The sequence below is a fragment of the Neoarius graeffei genome, chromosome 7 (genome assembly GCF_027579695.1).
Source record: "Neoarius graeffei isolate fNeoGra1 chromosome 7, fNeoGra1.pri, whole genome shotgun sequence".
NCBI lineage: Eukaryota > Metazoa > Chordata > Actinopteri > Siluriformes > Ariidae > Neoarius > Neoarius graeffei.
This window is the reverse complement of record NC_083575.1, coordinates 12,613,054-12,634,306: the sequence shown is the minus strand read 5'-3', so window position 1 is coordinate 12,634,306 and position 21,253 is coordinate 12,613,054. Positions and strand designations below refer to the sequence as shown.

At 42.2% G+C, this 21,253-nt stretch overlaps 1 protein-coding gene across 2 annotated transcripts in view; it reads left to right on the top strand.

Annotated features, from left to right (window-relative positions):
• Positions 1-6,184, top strand: part of zbtb8os (zinc finger and BTB domain containing 8 opposite strand) — a 57,582-nt gene extending 51,398 nt beyond the window's left edge. For both annotated transcript variants that reach the window (XM_060925306.1, XM_060925307.1), the window contains 2 exons: positions 5,089-5,125; positions 5,328-6,184. In XM_060925306.1, coding sequence (XP_060781289.1) covers positions 5,089-5,125; positions 5,328-5,470 — 180 coding nt within the window. In that variant the 3' untranslated portion in view covers positions 5,471-6,184. The remainder of the gene's footprint in view (positions 1-5,088; positions 5,126-5,327) is intronic.
• The last annotated feature ends 15,069 nt before the right edge of the window (positions 6,185-21,253 follow it).

The window sequence follows — 21,253 nt, the reverse complement described above, 5'->3', positions numbered from 1 at the left end:
TAAATCCAGTTGGTTCCTTCAGAAGCGTTAGGTTTTGTAAGCGTTGTGGCAATAATACAACAATGCATTGACAGAAAATTTACTTTTAATACTTAAGTATTTTTTAAATCAAGTACTTCAGTACTTAAGTAAAAATTTGACTGTACAACTTTCACTTGTATCGGAGTAACATTTGGCCAGTGGGATCTGTACTTTTGATTAGATTAGATAAAACTTTATTGATCCCTTTGGGAGGGTTCCCTCAGGGAAATTAAGATTCCAGCAGCATCATTATAGATAAACAGAGAAAAGAAATAGAGAAAACATCTAGATAAATTAAGTATTTACATATACAAATATAAAAGAATATGATATGGGGAAGAGGGGAAGGGGGGGAGAAGTGGGGTTAGGGTAAGTGTGTGTGTGTGGGGGGGAGAGCAGGAAAGATATTGCACTTTATATTGCACATTGTCCGGTATTGCTTATTGTTTAGGGGGTGTGCAAAAATATCGATACGGCGATATATCGCAATACTTTGTCTTCCGATTCAATATCGATGCTCAAAATTTGAATATCGATATTTTTTCAAATAATAAATCATGTTTCAGACGGGTTGTAAATCCAGTACGACTTCCGCACCTCCGCTCCGCGAGGTGTCGCTGTGCCGCTCCCTCACTGCAAGGCACTCTTCATCTTCTCTTTTTTTCCCGGCGGTCGCAGTGAGGAAAAAAAACAAGCAAGCATGGCTGTTAACGTAAACCTAGAGACGCCGCCGAACTTTAAAGCAGATGTTTGGAGGCACTTTGGATTCCAAAGGAAAGGAGAAAAAAAAACAGTGAGCCGGACAAAGAGTACGCACTCTGCAAAACCTGTTTCGCTCCAATTAGATATTCAGGTAACACAGCAAACTTGCGAACTTACTTAGCACGACACCACCCCGACATATTAGCTCAGCCGGAGCCACCGAAACCCGACCCGAAGCAAACTACACTGGACAGCGCCAAAGTCCTCCCGTCTACTTCAGTGATGTGTGACTTACTGTAACTGTGAACTTAATTTTGTCATTTAAGGCCAAAGGCAAGAATCTGCACTTTATCTTGTATTTTCAATTTTAGTGTGTGTGAGACACTGCATTTTATTTTGAGTATTTACTCAAAGTTCAGAAGAAACATGATTCACTGAGGTTTCAGTTCAGTTTCAGTGTGTGGACACTGACCCACACTGCACTTTGTTTCATAATTGTGCTCAGGGAGACTAAGATGCCCACTGCACTTTTCAATGTGTTTCAGACAGTGTGTTGTTCCTGCAAAATAAGCACAAGTTAAATGTTCTCAGGTATATGTTTACAAAGAACAAATTGATATTAGTGTTAGCACTGAAATGTATGTGCAGTCTGCAGTGCAAGTTTTAAGTTTTCATAAAACAATTTGATTCTGCTTGTTAAGCAGCACTGATGTGTCCATGCTTACAGAAAAGTTGATAATACTAGCACAGAAATGGGAATTTTCTGTATGTTGTAGTGAAGCAACTCTTGGTTTTGCCAGCAGTGGAATAGAGACAAATATGTCTGGCAAGAGTGTGTAGTTATGTATGTGAAATGTAATTTTACAGTGGTCAATAAATTCTGATTTTCTTCAGTGACACAGATATCGTGATGTGGTTGAAATTTCTTGCAATATATCGATTATCGCAGAATCGCTGTACCGTGATATTATCGTTATTGTGGGCAAAATATCGCCATAGTATCGTATCGTGAGGTATCTGGTGATACCCAGCCCTATTATTGTTAGGCTAGGCTACTGCTCCTTCCCATCCTCTGTCCTCCTGTTACCCCTCCTCCCCCCCAGAGAGGAGTTGTACAGTCTGATGGCATGAGGGACAAAGGAGTTTTTGAATCTGTTTGTCCTGCACTTGGGAAGGAGCATTCTGTCACTGAACAGGCTCCTCTGGTTGCTGATGACAGTGTGCAGAGGGTGACTGGCATCGTCCATGATGTTCAGTAGTTTGTCCATAGACCTCTTCTCTGCCACCGTCACCAGAGAGTCCAGCTTCATGCCGACCACAGAGCCGGCCCGCCTGATCAGTTTGTCCAGCCTGGATGTGTCCTCCTTGGATGTGCTGCCCCCCCAGCACACCACGGTGTAAAACAGGACACTGGCGACCACAGACTGATAGAACATCCACAGGAGTTTCCTGCAGATGTTAAAGGACCGCAGCCTCCTAAGGAAGTATAGCCTGCTCTGCCCCTTCCTGTGTAAGTGATTGGTGCTGCAAGTCCAGTCCAGTTTGCTGTCCAGCCACAGCCCGAGGTACTTGTAGGAATCCACAGCCTCCCACCTCGATTCCCTCAATCAGAACTGGTCGTGACCTTGGTCTGGACCTCCCAAAGTCAATGACCAGCTCCTTGGTCTTCAAGGTGTTGAGCTGCAGATGGTTCCTGTTGCACCACACAGCAAAGTCCCTCACCAGGCTCCTATACTCTTCTCTGTCGTCACTGATACACCCAACGATGGCTGTGTCATTGGCAAACTTCTGAATGTGACACAGCTCCGAGTTGTAGCAGAAGTCCGCGGTGTACAGGGTGAAGAGAAGAGGGGCCAGCACCGTGCCCTGGGGTGCTCCAGTGCTGCTAATCACAGTGTCAGACGTGATGTCCTTCAGCCTGACGTACTGCGGCCTGTCAGTGAGGTAGCTGGAGATCCAGGTGACCAGGCAGGGGTCCACTTGCATCCTGTTCAGTTTGTCCTGAAGCAATAGGGGCTGGATGGTGTTGAAGGCACTCGAAGTCCAAGAAGAGGATCCTCACTATGCCATTTCCCTTATCCAGATGCGAGTGGGCTTGGTGTAGCAGGTAGAGGATGGCGTCTTCCACACCAACACCTGCCCGGTACGCAAACTGCAGACAGTCCTGGGCATGTTGTACCTGGGGTCTGAGGAGGCTGAGAAAGAGCCGCTCCAACGTCTTCATCAGATGTGAAGTGAGTGCCACCGGTCGGAAGTCGTTCAGCTCGCTGGGCCGATTCTTTTTGGGAACTGGAACGATACATGATGTCTTCCAGGGGGTTGGCACTCTCCCCAGCTGCAGGCTGAGGTTGAAGATGCGTCGGAGTGGTTCACCCAGTTCAGCAGCGCAGGTCTTCAGTAGTCGGGGACATACCTTGTCCAGGCCTGCTGCTTTCCTGGGGTGAAGCTTCCTCAGTTGACCTCTGACCTGGTCTGCAGTTATGCATGGAGGAGTCTGTGTTGAGGTGGGGGAGGGGGCTGCTGTGATGACAGGGGGGAGGTGTGTTGAGGGAAGAAGGAGAGATGGCTGCAGTGAGGGAGAGGGTGGGGGGACGTGGGCTGGTTGAACCGATTTGAAGAAGTCATTCAACTCGTTCGCCCTCTCCACTGTCCCCTCAACGACTCTGGTCTTTGTATTGTGGCCTGTGATGGTTTTCACACCTTCCCAGACCTCCCTTATGCTGTTTTCCTTCAGCTTCCACTCCACCTTTCTCCTGTAGTTGTCCTTAGCTTCCCTCATGCAGTGTTTCACCACCTGCTGTGCTGCTTTCATCGCCTCCCTATGGTGGGGTTTACATTAGACCGTATCAGCGGATCATCAGATTAACGTTTTTAAAAATGATTAGCGTGCACACAGCAACGCCAATATACGATTCGTGTGCACACAGCAACGCCAATACACGGATACGCTAATCACATGACTAATTAGACGGCACGCAAGTTGAAATGTGTAAATGTGTAATGTGTAAATTTCTCCTCAGTGGCTCGGCTCCGCAGGCATCCTGCGCTCCAAATCACTCCGCCCTGAACAGCGAGTGCCCTCTGGAGGGTGTGCACTCCCCGGCCCTGCGCAGCTCACAGAGCGCGCGAGTGAAGCGCACGAGCAGTGATTCGGGACTGAGCTGCTGTGTGTGTGATCCCAGTGCATATCGGGCATGCGCAAGTCACTTACCACTTGCAAGTGGAAGGATGGCAAGCCTAAAGACAATCATAACTACACAATGGGCAGTATTTGCATCAGTATTTGCAGTATTTTCATACTTTTATACTCTTTAATGAAAGGTGATACAAGGCGGAAGTCCGTGCCGTTTTTCAGCAGTCGCGTCACATGACCAACGCCAGCGAATCAGGAAGGTGGATGTCACAGTGACGTTGTCCAATGACGACGTCAGCTAGAGCTCAGCACAGCGTATCCGCGTATCCTCAATGTTTACACAGCACCGGACCAGACACGCACTGGGTTGAATACGTGGGCCCTGGCGGATTCCCGTTTCCCGGCGTTTCCCGGCGTTTTAATGTGAACGGACAGTGCATCCGCGAAGAAAATGAGACAGATACGGTCTAATGTAACCTTGGCCTATCCCTGCTCCTGAAGGCGGCCTTCTTCCTGTTGACAACTTTGACTTCCTGTGTTACCCATGGCTTGTTATTAGGGTAACACCGTACAGTCTTAGCGGGGGAGACCACGTCTGCACAGAAGTTGAGGTAATCTGTCAGACAGTGCGTCAGCCTCTCCATGTCCTCACAGTGTGGGCTAAGCAGCATTTAAGTCATGAAGTTGGATACTTTGTCCACGCTGATGGCAATAATACAAGACACACCCATGTTAATCTGCTGAAGTCATCTTTATTGGTAGATGTGTAGTGTGTTGGAGCACAGAATGGAACAGAACAACTTAAGGACTTGTTTCAAATCACCAAAACCAAGAAATATTTTTTTCATGAAAAAAGTTATTTATTCTGTTTTTTGAGCCCAATTTACTTAAACTGTTCTGCAGTAAAATATTCCCTGATGATATCTGAGATGCCAGGACAGTGTGCAAACGTTTTTCATCTTGCTATCAAGTGATTTGGTTGCTAGGCCATGAAAGTGTTTAAATAATGTTTATTTTCTGTACTGGTGGGGAAAGAAGTAAAAATTAATAAATAAAGTTATTCTCTGATGGGCTAAAAACCATGGAGCTGAGCTGAAAGTCACACTGGGAACCACACCTTGTGAAGTCAGCATTATATTTTCATGGTTCTGTATGTTGCAGGACATGAACATGTTTTCATTTCGGTCATTTTCCAGCATTCAATTAAATTTTTTTTACTTCTTGTGTTGTAGTTGGGGGGAGGAGTTCAACCTGGCAAAACATCCACAAGTAAGTAACTTGCTCTAAAAGAATAATCTCGCAGAAAATGTTTTTGTTTAATGTATGACCCGGATCCTTCACATATTACTCCAGACAGTACTTCAGACATTATATGGTTTTGTTATTTTCAAGAACAGGCTAAAGCATAGATGCCAGAACTGGTGATGGATTTTTCAAAGCATTTTCAGAGCAATGAATGATCTCTTCACAGGGCACAGAAGTGAAAGCTATTACCTACTCGGCTATGCAGATATGGGACAAAGAAAAACCAGAGATTTTCGTCATCATCGACATCTGATAAAGAAGCCCTCTCTCTCGTTAGCTTATGAAACTCACGTTACACAAGCATTTTAATAATTTAAACATGCTTTAGACTGTAATTTATGTTTTGACTGGTGAAGGCACCAAAGCACTGAAGAAATGCTCTAGTGATTTTATTAAAGGCGTAGTTTCCTTACAACTTGTGTTTTGCAGTGTTTACAGCTATATAAAATCAGAAAGAAACAAACCTCACAGTTTATCCACTTTTTTAAATCTTCAGAGTATCCATTAAAAAAAACACCAACCAACAAGTGAAAAATGTGTCCTAACTAATGTTTGCAACAGCTATCATTTATAGTGCCTACTGTATAAAACAGACTTTTTACTGACTGCTGAAAGTGTACAGCTTTTTTTGTTTTACAATTTTCCATCAATATCCTGAGAACAGGAGTATTTTTTGTACTAAACCATTGGATTTCTCTTTTTGATCTTCTTCATGATGCCTTCTATGAAGTATATCGTGATGTCAGGAACAGCAGAAATGTGTGTTTAAAAAAAAAAAAGTATCCTCTTGCAACAAAACTTTAAAAACTAGTAAACTGTGCCTGATGTTTACCATGGATTTATTTTTGTGTCCATGTTTATCAGATTAAATCATGAAACGCTAGCCCCAGAAACTATGGATTCACATGAAGATGCCAACCTGATATTGTTGAACAAACAACGCTGTCCACTATGAAGAACACTATGACTACATTGAATATTTATTGTTCAAAGATGATTTAATAAATGGATAAGAAATATCAACTTGATGCATTTCATCCAGTCTGTCGATACAATCCAAGACATCTTGGATAATGTTTTTGATCATAAACTATTTCTGGAACATTGAATTAAAATAAATAAAGTGGAAGTCTTTTACTGATGTACTAATGCTGTAGGTAGGAAATTGGTGGCTTGGATTTGTTGACATGGTTTAGGTCCACATGTCCTGCTGGAAAGGAAGCATTACTCCAAAACATAAGTTCGTTCTTTCCAAGGACTCTGGGCTGCCGGAAATGAAAATGATGTCAATCCTATGTAGTGACCGTCACAGTTCTGCTTTGCAACGATGTTGTTAAAAGCGCTATACAAATGAACTTGACAGCCACCAGTTCTCAGCCCTGTTTACCACGCTGAATTATGTTTTTCCCTTTGATCTGTCACATACGTGTGTGTGTGTGTGTACACATACAGTTGCAGTCAGAAGTGCTTTACTCACACATGCATACACTCATCACGTACATGAATGTCACCGCAGTATTGGGTTTGGGTTTCAATGGTCTCTTTGACCTGTTCTGTTTTTCTGGTAGAATGATTGTACAACCCCGATTCCAAAAAAGTTGGGACAAAGTACAAATTGTAAATAAAAACGGAATGCAATAATTTACAAATCTCAAAAACTGATTTTGTATTCATAATAGACAACAAATCAAATGTCGAAAGTGAGACATTTTGAAATTTCATGCCAAATATTGGCTCATTTGAAATTTCATGACAGCAACACATCTCAAAAAAGTTGGGACAGGGGCAATAAGAGGCTGGAAAAGTTAAAGGTACAAAAAAGGAACAGCTGGAACAGTTGCAACTCATTAGGTCAATTGGCAATAGTCAAGTCAAGTTTAGGTCATTAACATGACTGGGTATAAAAAGAGCATCTTGGAGTGGCAGCGGCTCTCAGAAGTAAAGATGGGAAGAGGATCACCAATCCCCCTAATTCTGCGCTGACAAATAGTGGAGCAATATCAGAAAGGAGTTCGACAGTGTAAAATTGCAAAGAGTTTGAACATATCATCTACAGTGCATAATATCAAAAGATTCAGAGAATCTGGAAGAATCTCTGTGCGTAAGGGTCAAGGCCGGAAAACCATACTGGGTGCCCGTGATCTTCGGGCCCTTAGACGGCACTGCATCACATACAGGCATGCTTCTGTATTGGAAATCACAAAATGGGCTCAGGAATATTTCCAGAGAACATTATCTGTGAACACAATTCACCGTGCCATCTGCCGTTGCCAGCTAAAACTCTTCAGTTCAAAGAAGAAGCCGTATCTAAACATGATCCAGAAGCGCAGACGTCTTCTCTGGGCCAAGGCTCATTTAAAATGGACTGTGGCAAAGTGGAAAACTGTTCTGTGGTCAGACGAATCAAAATTTGAAGTTCTTTATGGAAATCAGGGACGCTGTGTCATTCGGACTAAAGAGGAGAAGGACGACCCAAGTTGTTATCAGCGCTCAGTTCAGAAGCCTGCATCTCTGATGGTATGGGGTTGCATTAGTGCGTGTGGCATGGGCAGCTTACACATCTGGAAAGACACCATCAATGCTGAAAGGTATATCCAGGTTCTAGAGCAGCATATGCTCCCATCCAGACGACGTCTCTTTCAGGGAAGACCTTGCATTTTCCAGCATGACAATGCCAAACCACATACTGCATCAATTACAGCATCATGGCTGCGTAGAAGAAGGGTCCGGGTACTGAACTGGCCAGCCTGCAGTCCAGATCTTTCACCCATAGAAAACATTTGGCGCATCATAAAACGGAAGATATGACAAAAAAGACCTAAGACAGTTGAGCAACTAGAATCCTACATTAGACAAGAATGGGTTAACATTCCTATCCCTAAACTTGAGCAACTTGTCTCCTCAGTCCCCAGACGTTTACAGACTGTTGTAAAGAGAAAAGGGGATGTCTCACAGTGGTAAACATGGCCTTGTCCCAACTTTTTTGAGGTGTTGTCATGAAATTTAAAATCACCTAATTTTTCTCTTTAAATGATACATTTTCTCAGTTTAAACATTTGATATGTCATCTATGTTCTATTCTGAATAAAATATAGAATTTTGAAACTTCCACATCATTGCATTCCGTTTTTATTTACAATTTGTACTTTGTCCCAACTTTTTTGGAATCGGGGTTGTACAGCATACATCTTTAATAGAAAAAAAAAAGAATTTGATGCACAAGTTTTAATTTATGTGGGTTTTTCTGAAAACACAGTGTCAAAATTATACATACAGCACAAGTAATATTTAGTTAAGTGTCCTTTAGCAGGTTTCACCTTGACCTGATGCTTTTGGTCGCCATAAACAAGCTTCTGGCAGAATTCTGGTTGGAGAAGAAGAAGCCTTTATTTACCACATGCACACACAAGTGCAGTGAAATTCATCCTCTGCATTTAATCCATCTGAAGCAGTGAACACACACATATCCAGAGCAATGGGCAGCTATGCTACAGCACCCAGGGAGCAGTTGAGGGGTTAGGTGCCTTGCTCAAGGGCACTTCAGCCCAAGGTCACCCCACGTTTACCTAACTGCATATCTTTGAACTGTGGGGGAAACCCACGCAGACAACATGCAAACTCCACACAGAAAGGCCCCCATCAGCCGCTGGCCTCAAACCCAGAACCTTCATGCTATGAAGTGACAGTGCTAACCACTACACCACCGTGCAACCATTTTTCTTGGCAGAATTAGTGAGAGTTCAGTTAAATTTGTTGGTTTCCTGGCCTGGACCTGACTTTGACCTGACAGTCCATATATTTTCCAATAGGGTTGAGGTCAGGACTTTTGGAAGGCCATTCCAAACGCTTAATGTCATCCTGCTTTATCCATTCCACACCCAGCTTTGATGTGTTTGGAGTCATTGTCCTGTTGGAACACCCAATTGTGCCCAAGTTTCAGTCATCTAGCTGATGGTTTGAGGTTATGCTGAAGAATTCTGAGGTAGTCCTCCTTCTTTATTATTCCATCCACTTTGTTTAACAGTTAATTCAGTGTTTTTGGGGTTGAATGCCTCAGCTTTACTCCTCCAAACATACCTCTGGTCATTGTGGCCAAACAACCCAGTCTTTGTCTTATCTGACCATAAAACTTTCCTCCATAAGGCTTTTTCTTTGTCCATTGGTCAGTTGCAAACTTTTAGTCAAGTTTGAAGGTATCGATTTTGGATGGCAGCCTCTTGGTCCATGGCGATGTAAAACTCACCTGATTGGAGACAGTGACACTGGTGTTCCAGTAGCTTCCAGTTCATGGCAGGCCTGTGCCATGGTGGTTTCTGGGTTGTTCCTAACAATCTGAACCAATTTCCTCTCACCTGAGGGTGACAGTTTGAGTCTTCTTCCAGACCTTGTCAAAGTAGCTACACCTCCCAATAGCTTATATTTATCAAATAAATTTTTGGATGGGCTGTTTCACAATCAGGGTAAACTTTTCAGTTCTGCAGTAGTCCAAAAATCAAACCTCAAATTTTTGTCTTTCTCTGCTACCAAAAATTAACTTTTGAGATCTTTGGAACCTTTTCTGTACAATTTCAGAGCTACAGGTCATATACTTGGTTTGTTACTTGTAGTGAGAAGAGGCGTATAGTGTATTTCTAAAACTAACCCACTTTCTTACAAGAGTAAGATATACAAAGTGAAAAACTGTTGAAAGGGATGTAACGCTGTCGTTGTTATTTCGTCCGTCGAGGCGACGAAGACCATCGAGTCATCCTGGACATGGGGACAGGGTCTGTGAGTGCGAAGGTGACTTGTCAAGCCAATCCATGCATGAAATGTTTTCTGGCAGTGAGGACAGGGAATAGTGGCGGCCATCTGGGATCTGTCAGCGCAGATTTTGCGAGCCTGCCGATGGTGCTCAGCTGCAGTGATCCTGTTAGCTTCACAGAAGTTCACCCCTTTGTGAAGTGGCAGAATGCCACTTTCCTCTGTCTTGAGCAGCCTGCTCCCATAAAAGGGGGTTGATGCCGAAGGCCTTCAGCGACACTTTGAGTGTTCCTTTGAAGCGTTTTCTCTGACCTCCTTGAGAGCACTTGCCCTCTTGTAGTTCGCCATACAGTAGCATCTTTGGGAGCTGGTGGTCTGGCATGTGAACTATATGTCCTGCCCAATGAAGCTGTGACTGCATCAAGATGGTGTGGATGCTAGACAGTCCGGCACGGGTTAAGACCTCCCTGTCTGATATTTTCTCTTGCCACTGTATGCCAAGAAGTTTTCTGAGGCAGGTAGTGTGGAAGTGATTCAGCATTTTTGCGTGATGCTGATAGACCATCCAAGTTTCACAGCCATAGAGCAGTGTGGTAAGAACTATGGCCCGGTACACCTTGATCTTGGTCACTTTGGTGATGCCTCTCCTGTCACACACACTTTTGTACAGTCTGCCAAAGGCAACACTTGCTTTGGCGAGTTTGGCATTCACTTCATTCACCACCTTTCTCTCTGTTGAACCATAGGGTTTCATCCGCAGAGTCCGCCGTATCCGGTCTTTACATGCATAAGTAGGAAAGCCTTAAGAACTCACCGAGGTTATGAGAACTGTTGGCTACCCTCACCAGGTTCTGCTAGCCAGTTGAAGCCGTTGCCCAGGGTGTGGCAGCCGTTGCATGCAAACAGCTACGAGGAGCCACTGGTGAGAACTGAGTGCCAGGTGAGGACCAGTTTCAGACAAACTACTCCAAAGAGCACAACATGTTCTCCCGTCAGAGGTACTACCTCTCCCCGGCACCCCATACACCCCGGATGTGATTCTACAGTTAGGTCCATAAATATTTGGACAGAGACAACATTTTTCTAATGTTGGTTCTGTACATTACCACAATGAATTTTGAACAAAACAATTCAGATGCAGTTGAAGTTCACACTTTCAGCTTTAATTCAGTGGGTTGAACAAAATAATTGCATAAAAATGTGAGGAACTGAAGCATTTTTTAAACACAATCCCTTCATTTCAGGGGCTCAAAAGTAACTGGACAAATTAAATAATTGTAAATAAAATGTTCATTTCTAATACTTGGTTGAAAACCCTTTGTTGGCAATGACTGCCTGAAGTCTTGAACTCATGGACATCACCAGACGCTGTGTTTCCTCCTTTTTAATGCTCTGCCAGGCCTTTACTGCAGCGGTTTTCAGTTGCTGTTTGTTTGTGGGCCTTTCTGTCTGAAGTTTAGTCTTTAACAAGTGAAATGCATGCCCAATTGGGTTGAGATCAGGTGACTGGCTTGGCCATTCAAGAATATTCCACTTCTTTGCTTTTATAAACTCCTGGGTTACTTTGGCTTTATGTTTTGGGTCATTGTCCATCTGTATTATGAAACGCTGACCAATCAGTTTGACTGCATTTGGCTGGATTTGAGCACACAGTATGTCTCTGAATACCTCAGAATTCATCCGGCTGCTTCTGTCCTGTGTCACATCATCAATAAACACTAGTGACCCAGTGCCACTGGCAGCCATGCATGCCCAAGCCATCACACTGCCTCCGCCATGTTTTACAGATGATGTGGTATGCTTTGGATCATGAGCTGTACCACGCCTTTGCCATACTTTTTTCTTTCCATCATTCTGGTAGAGGTTGATCTTGGTTTCATCTGTCCAAAGAATGTTCTTTCAGAACTGTGCTGTGCTGGCTTTTTTAGATGTTTTTTTAGCAAAGTCCAATCTAGCCTTTTTATTCTTGAGGCTTATGAGTGGCTTGCACCGTCCAGTGAACCCTCTGTATTTACTTTCATGCAGTCTTCTCTTTATGGTAGATTTGGATATTGATACGCCTACCTCCTGGAGAGTGTTGTTCACTTGGTTGGCTGTTGTGAAGGGGTTTCTCTTCACCATGGAAATTATTCTGCGATCATCCACCACTGTTGTCTTCTGTGAGTGTCCAGGTCTTTTTGCATTGATGAGTTCACCAGTGCTTGCTTTCTTTCTTTCTTTCTTTCTTTCTTTCTTTCTTTCTTTCTTTCTCAGGATGTACCAAACTGTAGATTTTGCCACTCCTAATATTGTAGCAATTTCTCGGATGTTTTTTTTTTCTGTTTTCGCAGCTTAAGGATGGCTTGTTTCACCTGCATGGAGAGCTCCTTTGACCGCATGTTTTCTTCACAGCAAAATCTTCCAAATGCAAGCACCACACCTCAAATCAACTCCAGGCCTTTTATCTGCTTAATTGAGAATGACATAACGAAGGAATTGCCCACACCTGCCCATGAAATAGCCTTTGAGTCAATTGTCCAATTACTTTTGGTCCCTTTAAAAACAGGGTGGCACATGTTAAGGAGCTGAAACTCCTAAACCCTTCATCCAATTTTAATGTGGATACCCTCAAATGAAAGCTGAAAGTCTGGACTTTATGTCCATGTCCATTATATAACTATAACTTGAATATGTTTCAGTAAACAGGTAAAAAAACAAAATTTGTGTCAGTGTCCAAATATATATGGACCTAACTGTATATACATACTGTTAAATACAAATTTTCAGGTTCTGTGCAGTGATGTTTTTACACGGTGGTGACTGTAACAATAACTGAAGTGGTGACTAAAATTCTTTTGGTTTTCTGGAGAAGACACTTTATGACAGACTCTCATTTCAACCATGTGAAGCTCTGCTGAAGGTGTGTCTCACATCTGTTTCATGTTCTGTTTTTTATTGAGCAAGAACAGAGTATTCTGAGAAATATTTTCTTAAAAAATCATTTATAACCTCATCATATGGTGAGTGATTTGTGGAGAGGACATTTTTGATGGATAAAGGATCCTGTCAGAGACACTTAGTTTAAAAAATTTAACTTCTTAAATATCTTTCTATTGTGAATGAAAGGACAATATATTTACCAAAGTAAAACATAGTTAGTGCTAAAAGAACTTTTAAAAAAAGAAGCAAAACTGAATTTACCTAGTAAAATCTAAGTGCAAGAATTAAAGTAGAATTTAATGAAATGAGCACAAAGTCGGGGGCGGCACGGTGGTGTAGTGGTTAGCGCTGTCACCTCACAGCAAGAAGGTTCTGGGTTCGAGCCCAGTGGCCGGCGAGGGCCTTTCTGTGCGGAGTTTGCATGTTCTCCCCGTGTCCGCGTGGGTTTCCTCCGGGTGCTCCGGTTTCCCCCACAGTCCAAAGACATGCAGGTTAGGTTAACTGGTGACTCTAAATTGACCGTAGGTGTGAGTGTGAATGGTTGTCTGTGTCTATGTGTCAGCCCTGTGATGACCTGGTGACTTGTCCAGGGTGTACCCCGCCTTTCGCCCGTAGTCAGGCGGGATAGGCTCCAGCTTGCCTGCGACCCTGTAGGACAGGATAAAGCGGCTAGAGATAATGAGATGAGATGAGCACAAGGTCAAAACTGAGCCGTGTTTGACTCTGAAACATATTTATAGGAACTTATAAGAGACAATACTGCTGTAGGCAGGGCTGGTGTGTCCCTGTAAAATAATTTATTAAAAACTCCAGCATATTTTTACTAGACCGAGTTGCAGGAGTTAATTGGTGTTGTTCAAAAAGACCACCATAATCCAGCCACTGGGGTTACATAAGTGTACTCTTGGCGCCGGTCCCAAGCCCGGATAAATTGGAGAGGGTTGCGTCAGGAAGGGCATCCGGCGTAAAACTGTGCCAAATCTAACATGCGGATTGAAAAGAGAAATACCATACCGGATTGGTCGGGGCCGGGGTTAATAACGACCGCTTCCGGTACTGTTGGTCAACAGGGTGCCGGTGGAAAGTATGCTACTGTTGCATCAAAATGGAGAAGGAGAAAGAGAGGGGGGAGGTGTGTTAGGACAAAGCGTGAAAGATGGAAGGGAAGGAGCTTAGAATTGAGGGTAGGAACACTGAATGTGGGAACATTGACTGGCAGAGCGAGAGAGTTAGCAGATATGATGGAAAGAAGGAAGTTGGACATTTTGTGTGTGCAGGAGATGAGGTGAAAAGGAAGCAAGGCTAAGAACATTGGAGGTGGATGCAAGTTGTTTTATTATGGAGTCGATGGAAAGAGAAATGGTGTTGTATTGTTTTGAGGGAGAGTTGGTCAACAGTGTGGTTGATGTGAAGAGGGTGTCAGATAGAGTGATAGGCATGAAGTTGGAGATTCAAGGAGTGGTAATCAATGTTGTGTGTGTGTACGCCCCACAGATTGGATGTGAGAATGAAGAGAAAGAGTCTTTTTGGGAAAAGATGGATGAAGTGGTAGAAAGTATACCGAGGGAGGAACGTGTGCTGATAGGAGCAGATTTCAACGGACATGTTGGTGAGGGAAACAGAGGAGATGAGGACATGATGGGCAGATATGGTGTAAGAGAGAGAAATGTGGAAGGACAAATGGTGGTTGATTTTTCAAAGAGGATGAATTTGGCAATAGTCAATACATACTTCGAGAAAAAAGAGCAGCACAGGGTGACATTTAAGAGTGGAGGAAGATTTACACAGGTGGACTACATACTCTGCATAAGGGGTAACCTGAAGGAGATTGGAGACTGTAAAATGATGGCAGGGGAGAGTGTAGCTAGTGGTCGTGTGCAGGATGAGCTTGAAAGTGAAAAAGAGGAAGCGTGAAATAATGGAGCCAAAGATTAAGTGGTGGAAACTAAAAGAGGTTGAACATCAGAAGGAGTTTAGGGAAGAAATGAGACGAGCATTGAGTGGTAACGGAAGTCTTCCAGAAGATTGGGATACTACTGCTATACTAGTAAGAGGAAGGGAAGGTGCTAGGGTGGTCATCGGGAAGGAGGAAGGAGACATGGTAGTGGAACAAAGAAGTGCAGGAAATGTGCAGGCTAGCAAAGAAGAATTGGGACGATCAGAGAGATGAGAGATGAGACAGAAGGCAAAAAGAGTGGTAGCAAAGGCAAAAGCAGATGCATACCAGGAGTTGTATGAAAGACTGGAGACCAGAGAAGGAGAGAAAGACCTGTACAGACTAGCTAGGCAGAGAAACAGGGAAGCGAGGGATGTATAGCAGGTGAGTGATGAAAGATGGAAATGGAAATGTGCTGACAAAGAGAGTGTATTAAGAAGGTGGAAAGAGCACTTTGAGGATTTATTAAATGAGGAGAATCCAAGAGAGAAAAGGTCAGATTCGTTGGAGACAGCAAATCAGGAAGAAGAGTTGGTTAGTAAGGATGAGGCAGCCATGAAAAGCATGAAGACTGGGAAAGCAGTTGGACCAGATGGTATCCCGATTGAGGCTTGGAGATGTTTGGGTGAGACGGCTGTGGAGTTCCTAACTAATTGCTTAATAAGATCCTAGAGAATGAGAAAATGCCAAATGAATGGAGAAAGAGTGTGCTAGTCCCAAAATAGAAGAATAAGGGAGACGTACAGAGCTGCAGTAATTACAGAGGAATAAAATTGATGAGCCATACCATGAAGCTATGGGAAAGGGTATTGGAGGCGAGACTGAGAAAAGAGGTAGCAATCTGCGAACAGCAGTACGGGTTTATGCCAAGGAAGAGCACATCGGATGCAATTTTTGCTTTAAGAATGTTAATGGAGAAGTACAGGGAAGGCCAGAGAAAGCTACATTGTGTGTTTGTAGACCTGGAGAAGGAATACGATAGAGTGCCGAGAGATGAGTTATGGTATTGTATGAGAAAGTGTGGAGTGAATGAGAAGTATATTAGAGTGGTGTGTAACCCATAAGAAATGGTTACCATTTAGCTATTATTAACAGTAAAATGTTATAGCACAGTTTGACCTCAGGGTGGCGCACGAGCACCATATTCAGCGGTTGTTATTGCCAACCACATTAGTTCGTCGTTCCACCTTGACACTAAGAGTACACCGAGCCTAACGTCCGAAAGGAAAAGATCTATCCAAGAAGTGAAAGCCAACGTGAACAGCGTTCCAGTCTGTTGTATTTTTCACCACGAAACTCCGATTGGTTTTTATGATTCCAGACAGAACTGATTCTGAACCGTGAGTGCGGTTCAGTGGCGAGCCATCCGAGATCTGAGGACTGTGGACAGACTCCTACCCACCGGTGTGGCCAGCCGGCGAGCGAGGATTTGCCTACAGATTGAGTTAACTGACCGACCAGTCAAATCTCAACCGGATTCCAGATAAGATCTTTAAAGCCTACCCGGGTAGCAACGTAGTAATATTGTGAACATTGGAGAAGACATTCACACATTCAAGAACTTTTCTACATACACACACACATTTAATTTATTTCAATTTGGGGAAGAGCTCTTTGGGTGGTTTAATTTTATATTACTGCTTGCATTTTATAGTGCTCTGTTTTGAGGACAATAAAATTGTCACCTGTTCAGTTGTACCCAACTCTCCAATTCATTTGTATGATTTATAATAACTCATTACCAGCTCTTCGAACCTAGCTGATGTGGTTGTTCATATTGTTCTTATTATTAAATTAAGAAGCAAAAGCGCTACAGGTGCAAGACATGTATGAGAACAGTGAAACAGCAGTGAGGTGTGCAGTTGGAATGACTGAATGGTTCAAGGTGAAGGTGGGACTTCTTCAAGGATCTGCTTTGAGTCCTTTTTTGTTTGCCATAGTGATGGATAGCTTGATGAACGAAGTGAAGCAAGAGTCACCATGGAACATGAAGTTTGCGGATGATATTGTGATATGTGGTGAAAGTAGAAAGGAGGTTGAGTTGGGTTTGGAGAGATGGAGGTATGCATTGGAACGAAGAGGAATGAAGGTGAGCAGGAGCAAAACAATACATGTGCAACAATGAGAATGGGGATGAGAGTGTAGTGAAGATGCAAGGAGTAGGCGTAAAGAAAGTTGGTAAATTCAAGTACCTGGGGTCAACTGTGCAGGAAAATGGGGGCTGCGATAGTGAGGTGAGAAAGAGAGTGCAGGCAGGGTGGAGCAGTTGGAGAAGGATTTCGGGAGTCATTTGTGATAGGAAAGTCCCAGCAAAAGTGAAAGGTAAGATGTACAAGACAGTAGTGAGACCAGCTATGATGTATGGATTGGAGACCGTACCCTTAACGAAGAGACAGGAGGCAAAGTTAGAGGTGGCAGAGGTGAGGATGGTAAGGTTTGTGATGGGAGTGATGAGGTTGGACAGAATAAGGAACGAGCACATCAGAGGGACAGCACATGTGGAGAGCTTGGGAATTAAGCTAAGAGAGATGAGACTGAGATGGTCCGGGCACATCCTGAGAAGAGATGCAGAGCATGTGGGAAGGAGAATGTTGAGGATGGAGCTGCCAGGCAAACAAAAATGAGGAAGGCCAAAGAGGAGGTACATGGATGTGGTGAGAGAGGACATGAAAGTGGCAGGTGTGGTAGAGAAGGATGCAGAAGACAGGGAGCAATGGAGATGAAAGATTCGCTGTGGCGACCCCTAATCGGGAGCAGCCAAAAAGACCACCATGATTGTGAAGCAGCCAGCCTGTATGTTAGCACAGAGAAGCTTCCCAGCTATAGTCAATGGATCACCACCACTAACAAGAAAAATTTCAGCTTTACTTAATCTAATAATAATCTAAGTGAGTGTGTGTATATTTTTGACACTGTATTGATTTAGTTTCAGAGAACCCAAAATAAATTTGAACTGTTCCTTCTCTGGTGAATAATGATTAGAATGATTGTACAACATACATCTTTAATACAGATGTATTATAAAACAGAATTTGGTGCACACGTTCTAAGATATATCTATAAAACACGAAATGTGGTTGTTCTCTCTATTTTTTCGACGTGGTCTACCTTTTCCATATCTCTTATATCTTCTGTATATCTTCAATGTTTCGAAGGTAAATTAAGTTGAACCATGTTGAGTCAAGGCGAAAAGAAACTTTGACTCAACATTACTCAAGTGTCAGTTTCACTTAAAAATGAGAAAGCAACTTTTCAGAGTTCGGTTTTGTCCAATATTGTGTGCTATTTTAGATCTTTTTAAAAGCCAAAGAAATTGGAGGTTCAAAAGGTGTGTGTATTGGAGATCTAGCTTGAAAAAGTGGAAGACTATAAATGAGAGTATTGGGCCAGTTTGCTTTGAAGATAACTGCATCCTTTCTAGTATGAAACAATTAGTGCATTTATATCATCTTGGGAATCAGCGAGAGGAATAAAATGTGAGTGACTTAAGTTTTTCACCTTGACACGTTTGTTTCATGTTTCATATTTGAGGATCGGATCTCCCCTTTTTGTGGTGTCTTGCTTAAATTTTTTAGTTGACAACTCAAAATGTGCCTGTAATTGACTGCATTTTCACTCCCTGTCTGAAACAAATCAAGCAAAATTTACAAAAAGGAACAAAATGCTTTGTTGTTTAGAATAAGGTTTATTAATGAATCATCATACCCATCAACATGACTGTTTTCTTTCAAAGTGACAGTAATTCAGTGATAATTTGAGACATTTAATGGTGGAATATTTTCTTTTAGCAAGAAAACGTACAGAAGCAGGTAATACTACATTTTCATCAACATACTGTACAGTTCACTACAGTAACATTCATCATTCAGCAGAGCAGACAAAATTATCAGAAAATAATCCATTTTTAAAATCAAACAGATATCTCGGCAAAATAACGATGCATAAATCCCGGTTGAAGACTCAACTCATGTAGCCTGAATTTCTACCGTGGCTATATGATTTGTGTCGAACGTCCATGTGAGGATTTATTACGTAAAGGAGGTAATGACAGCAGCAGAGACAGTAAAAGTGAACCACCTTGTTTCATTGTTTTTATTTCCCTTAAGGATGTCACTTGAGAGACAGCAAGATTTGTCCATCCTTCTTTCATTGTTCAATCATGTAGGGGTGGACTTAGGCAAGGTCATCTTGACTGAACATTTCAGTTATATTAGCTATAATATATTATGTATGTGACTGTATCTGCACACATTTTCTCCCAAATATTTGGATCATTCTGAACCATATATTTATATTTATAGCAAAAAAATCACTGATGAACAAATAATTTAAAACAAAATGACAAAAGAAAGGTTGCTATCATTGATTTTTTTTCTGAAGTTTGACAGAAATGCTACAATATTAGTTTTAAACACCTAACTGTAGGAACAGGATATGTTCCTGGCATCTTTGCTGTTAGTTGAGTCGCAAGTTTGCTAGCTAGCTTCTGATCTACATCACTGGCATATGTACATGATATGGGGACTCTCAAAAACTAGACAACAGACTTGCAATAAGTGTTAGAGTATGAGATTGTGTTAGAGATTAAGCACAATTACATATCTTAAAACTGGTGATTTTTTTTTTAAAGCGAATCCAGACTTTCTGTAAAAATGTAGCAATTGCTTATATTTTGGAAGACATAAGTAAGTTAGTAAACCTTTTCCAACTAGTAATTCTTCCTAAACTGACTTACTTGATTCATATCGTAACTTAATAAACTGTTTAATTAGCATCACAATTTGAATTTTGCTTTTAAATCAGCATAATTCAACTCCTCAAACTATGGATATCTGTGTGGATGTTAAAGTGTAGAAAGCAGCCGTTTTGAGAAAATGCTTATCCTTGAGGTACAAACAGTTCCTATTATTGTGCGACCTTCTGATTATCTTCATCATGCTGCTGAACAGTCAGTACAAACTGTTCCTGTTACAGCCAAGCATTCTCTGAATATTGGCCTAGTTAAGAATTTGCCAAGAAAAAAAATGCTACTCGTTATCATTAAAACCAAAACGGACAAAACAAAACCCAAACTAAATAAGTAACTCATGAATCCAGTGCTGCAGGATGACATCTTTAAAATCTTTAGCTTTGATGCCACTAAAGACACACTCAGATCAGTAATATAACTTACAATAATGCAAAAAAAGTTCTGTAAATTTTTTTTTTCAGTGTCATGGCACCTTGACAGTGTTTTACAAAACAAAAATAAAAGCCAAAATAACATTAGAGTTACATTCAAACTCGAGTGCATGTTCTTCAAAGATACGTACTATAAAATCTACAAAAATCTCCAGCTATATCTAGAGTACTCAGCATAAATGAGTGCACCCCCTTTGAAAAGTAACATTTTAAACAATATCTCAATGAACACAAACAATTTCCAAAATGTTGACAAGACAAAGTTTAATATAACGTCTGTTTAACTTATAACGTGAAAGTAAGGTTAATAATATAACTTAGATTACACATTTTTTCAGTTTTACTCAAATTAGGGTGGTGCAAAAATGAGTACACCCCACAACAAAAACTACTACATCTAGTACTTTGTATGGCCTCCATGATTTTTAATGACGGCACCAAGTCTTCTAGGCATGGAATGAACAAGTTGGCGACATTTAGCAACATCAATCTTTTTCCATTCTTCAACAACGACCTCTTTTAGTGACTGGATGCTGGATGGAGAGTGATGCTCAACTTGTCTCTTCAGAATTCCCCAAAGAAAATAATTTCTTTACACCACAAAGGTGAAGGCTACAAGAAGATCAGCAAAGCTTTACTTATCAATCAGAATACTGTAGCAAAAGTGGTACAAAAACTTAAGATGGAACTGCAACCATCTCGCAGAGACGTCCAGGTCGTCCACGGAAGTTAACACCTCGACAGGAGCGTCTTCTGATGAGAAGGGTTGAAGAAAATTGGCATGTAAGTTCACTGCAGTTATCTAAAGAAGTAGAAAGCCAAACTGGGGTGACTATTTCCCGTGACACAATACGGCGTACACTGCAGAGGAATGGCATGCATGGATGCCGTCCATGAAAGAAGCCTCTCCTAAAGCTCAGGCACAAAAAAGCCCACCTAGAGTTTGCCAGGGCCCATGCTGACAAAGATGAAGACTACTGGGACTCTATACTCTGGAGTGATGAGACCAAGATAAATGTTTTTGGAACTGATGGCTTCAAAACTGGATGGTGTCGCAAAGGTGAGGAATAAAAAGAAAATGCCTGGTGCCTACAGTGAAACATGGTGGTGGCAGTGCCCTTATGTGGGGCTGCATGAGTGCTGCTGGTGTCGGGGAGCTGCATTTCATTGATGGCATCATGAATTCACAGATGTATTGCTCCACACTGAAAGAGAAGATGCTACCATCACTCTGTGCCCTTGGTCGTCGTGCACTTTTCCAACATGACAATGATTCTAAACACACATCTAAGGCCACTGTTGGATTTCTGAAG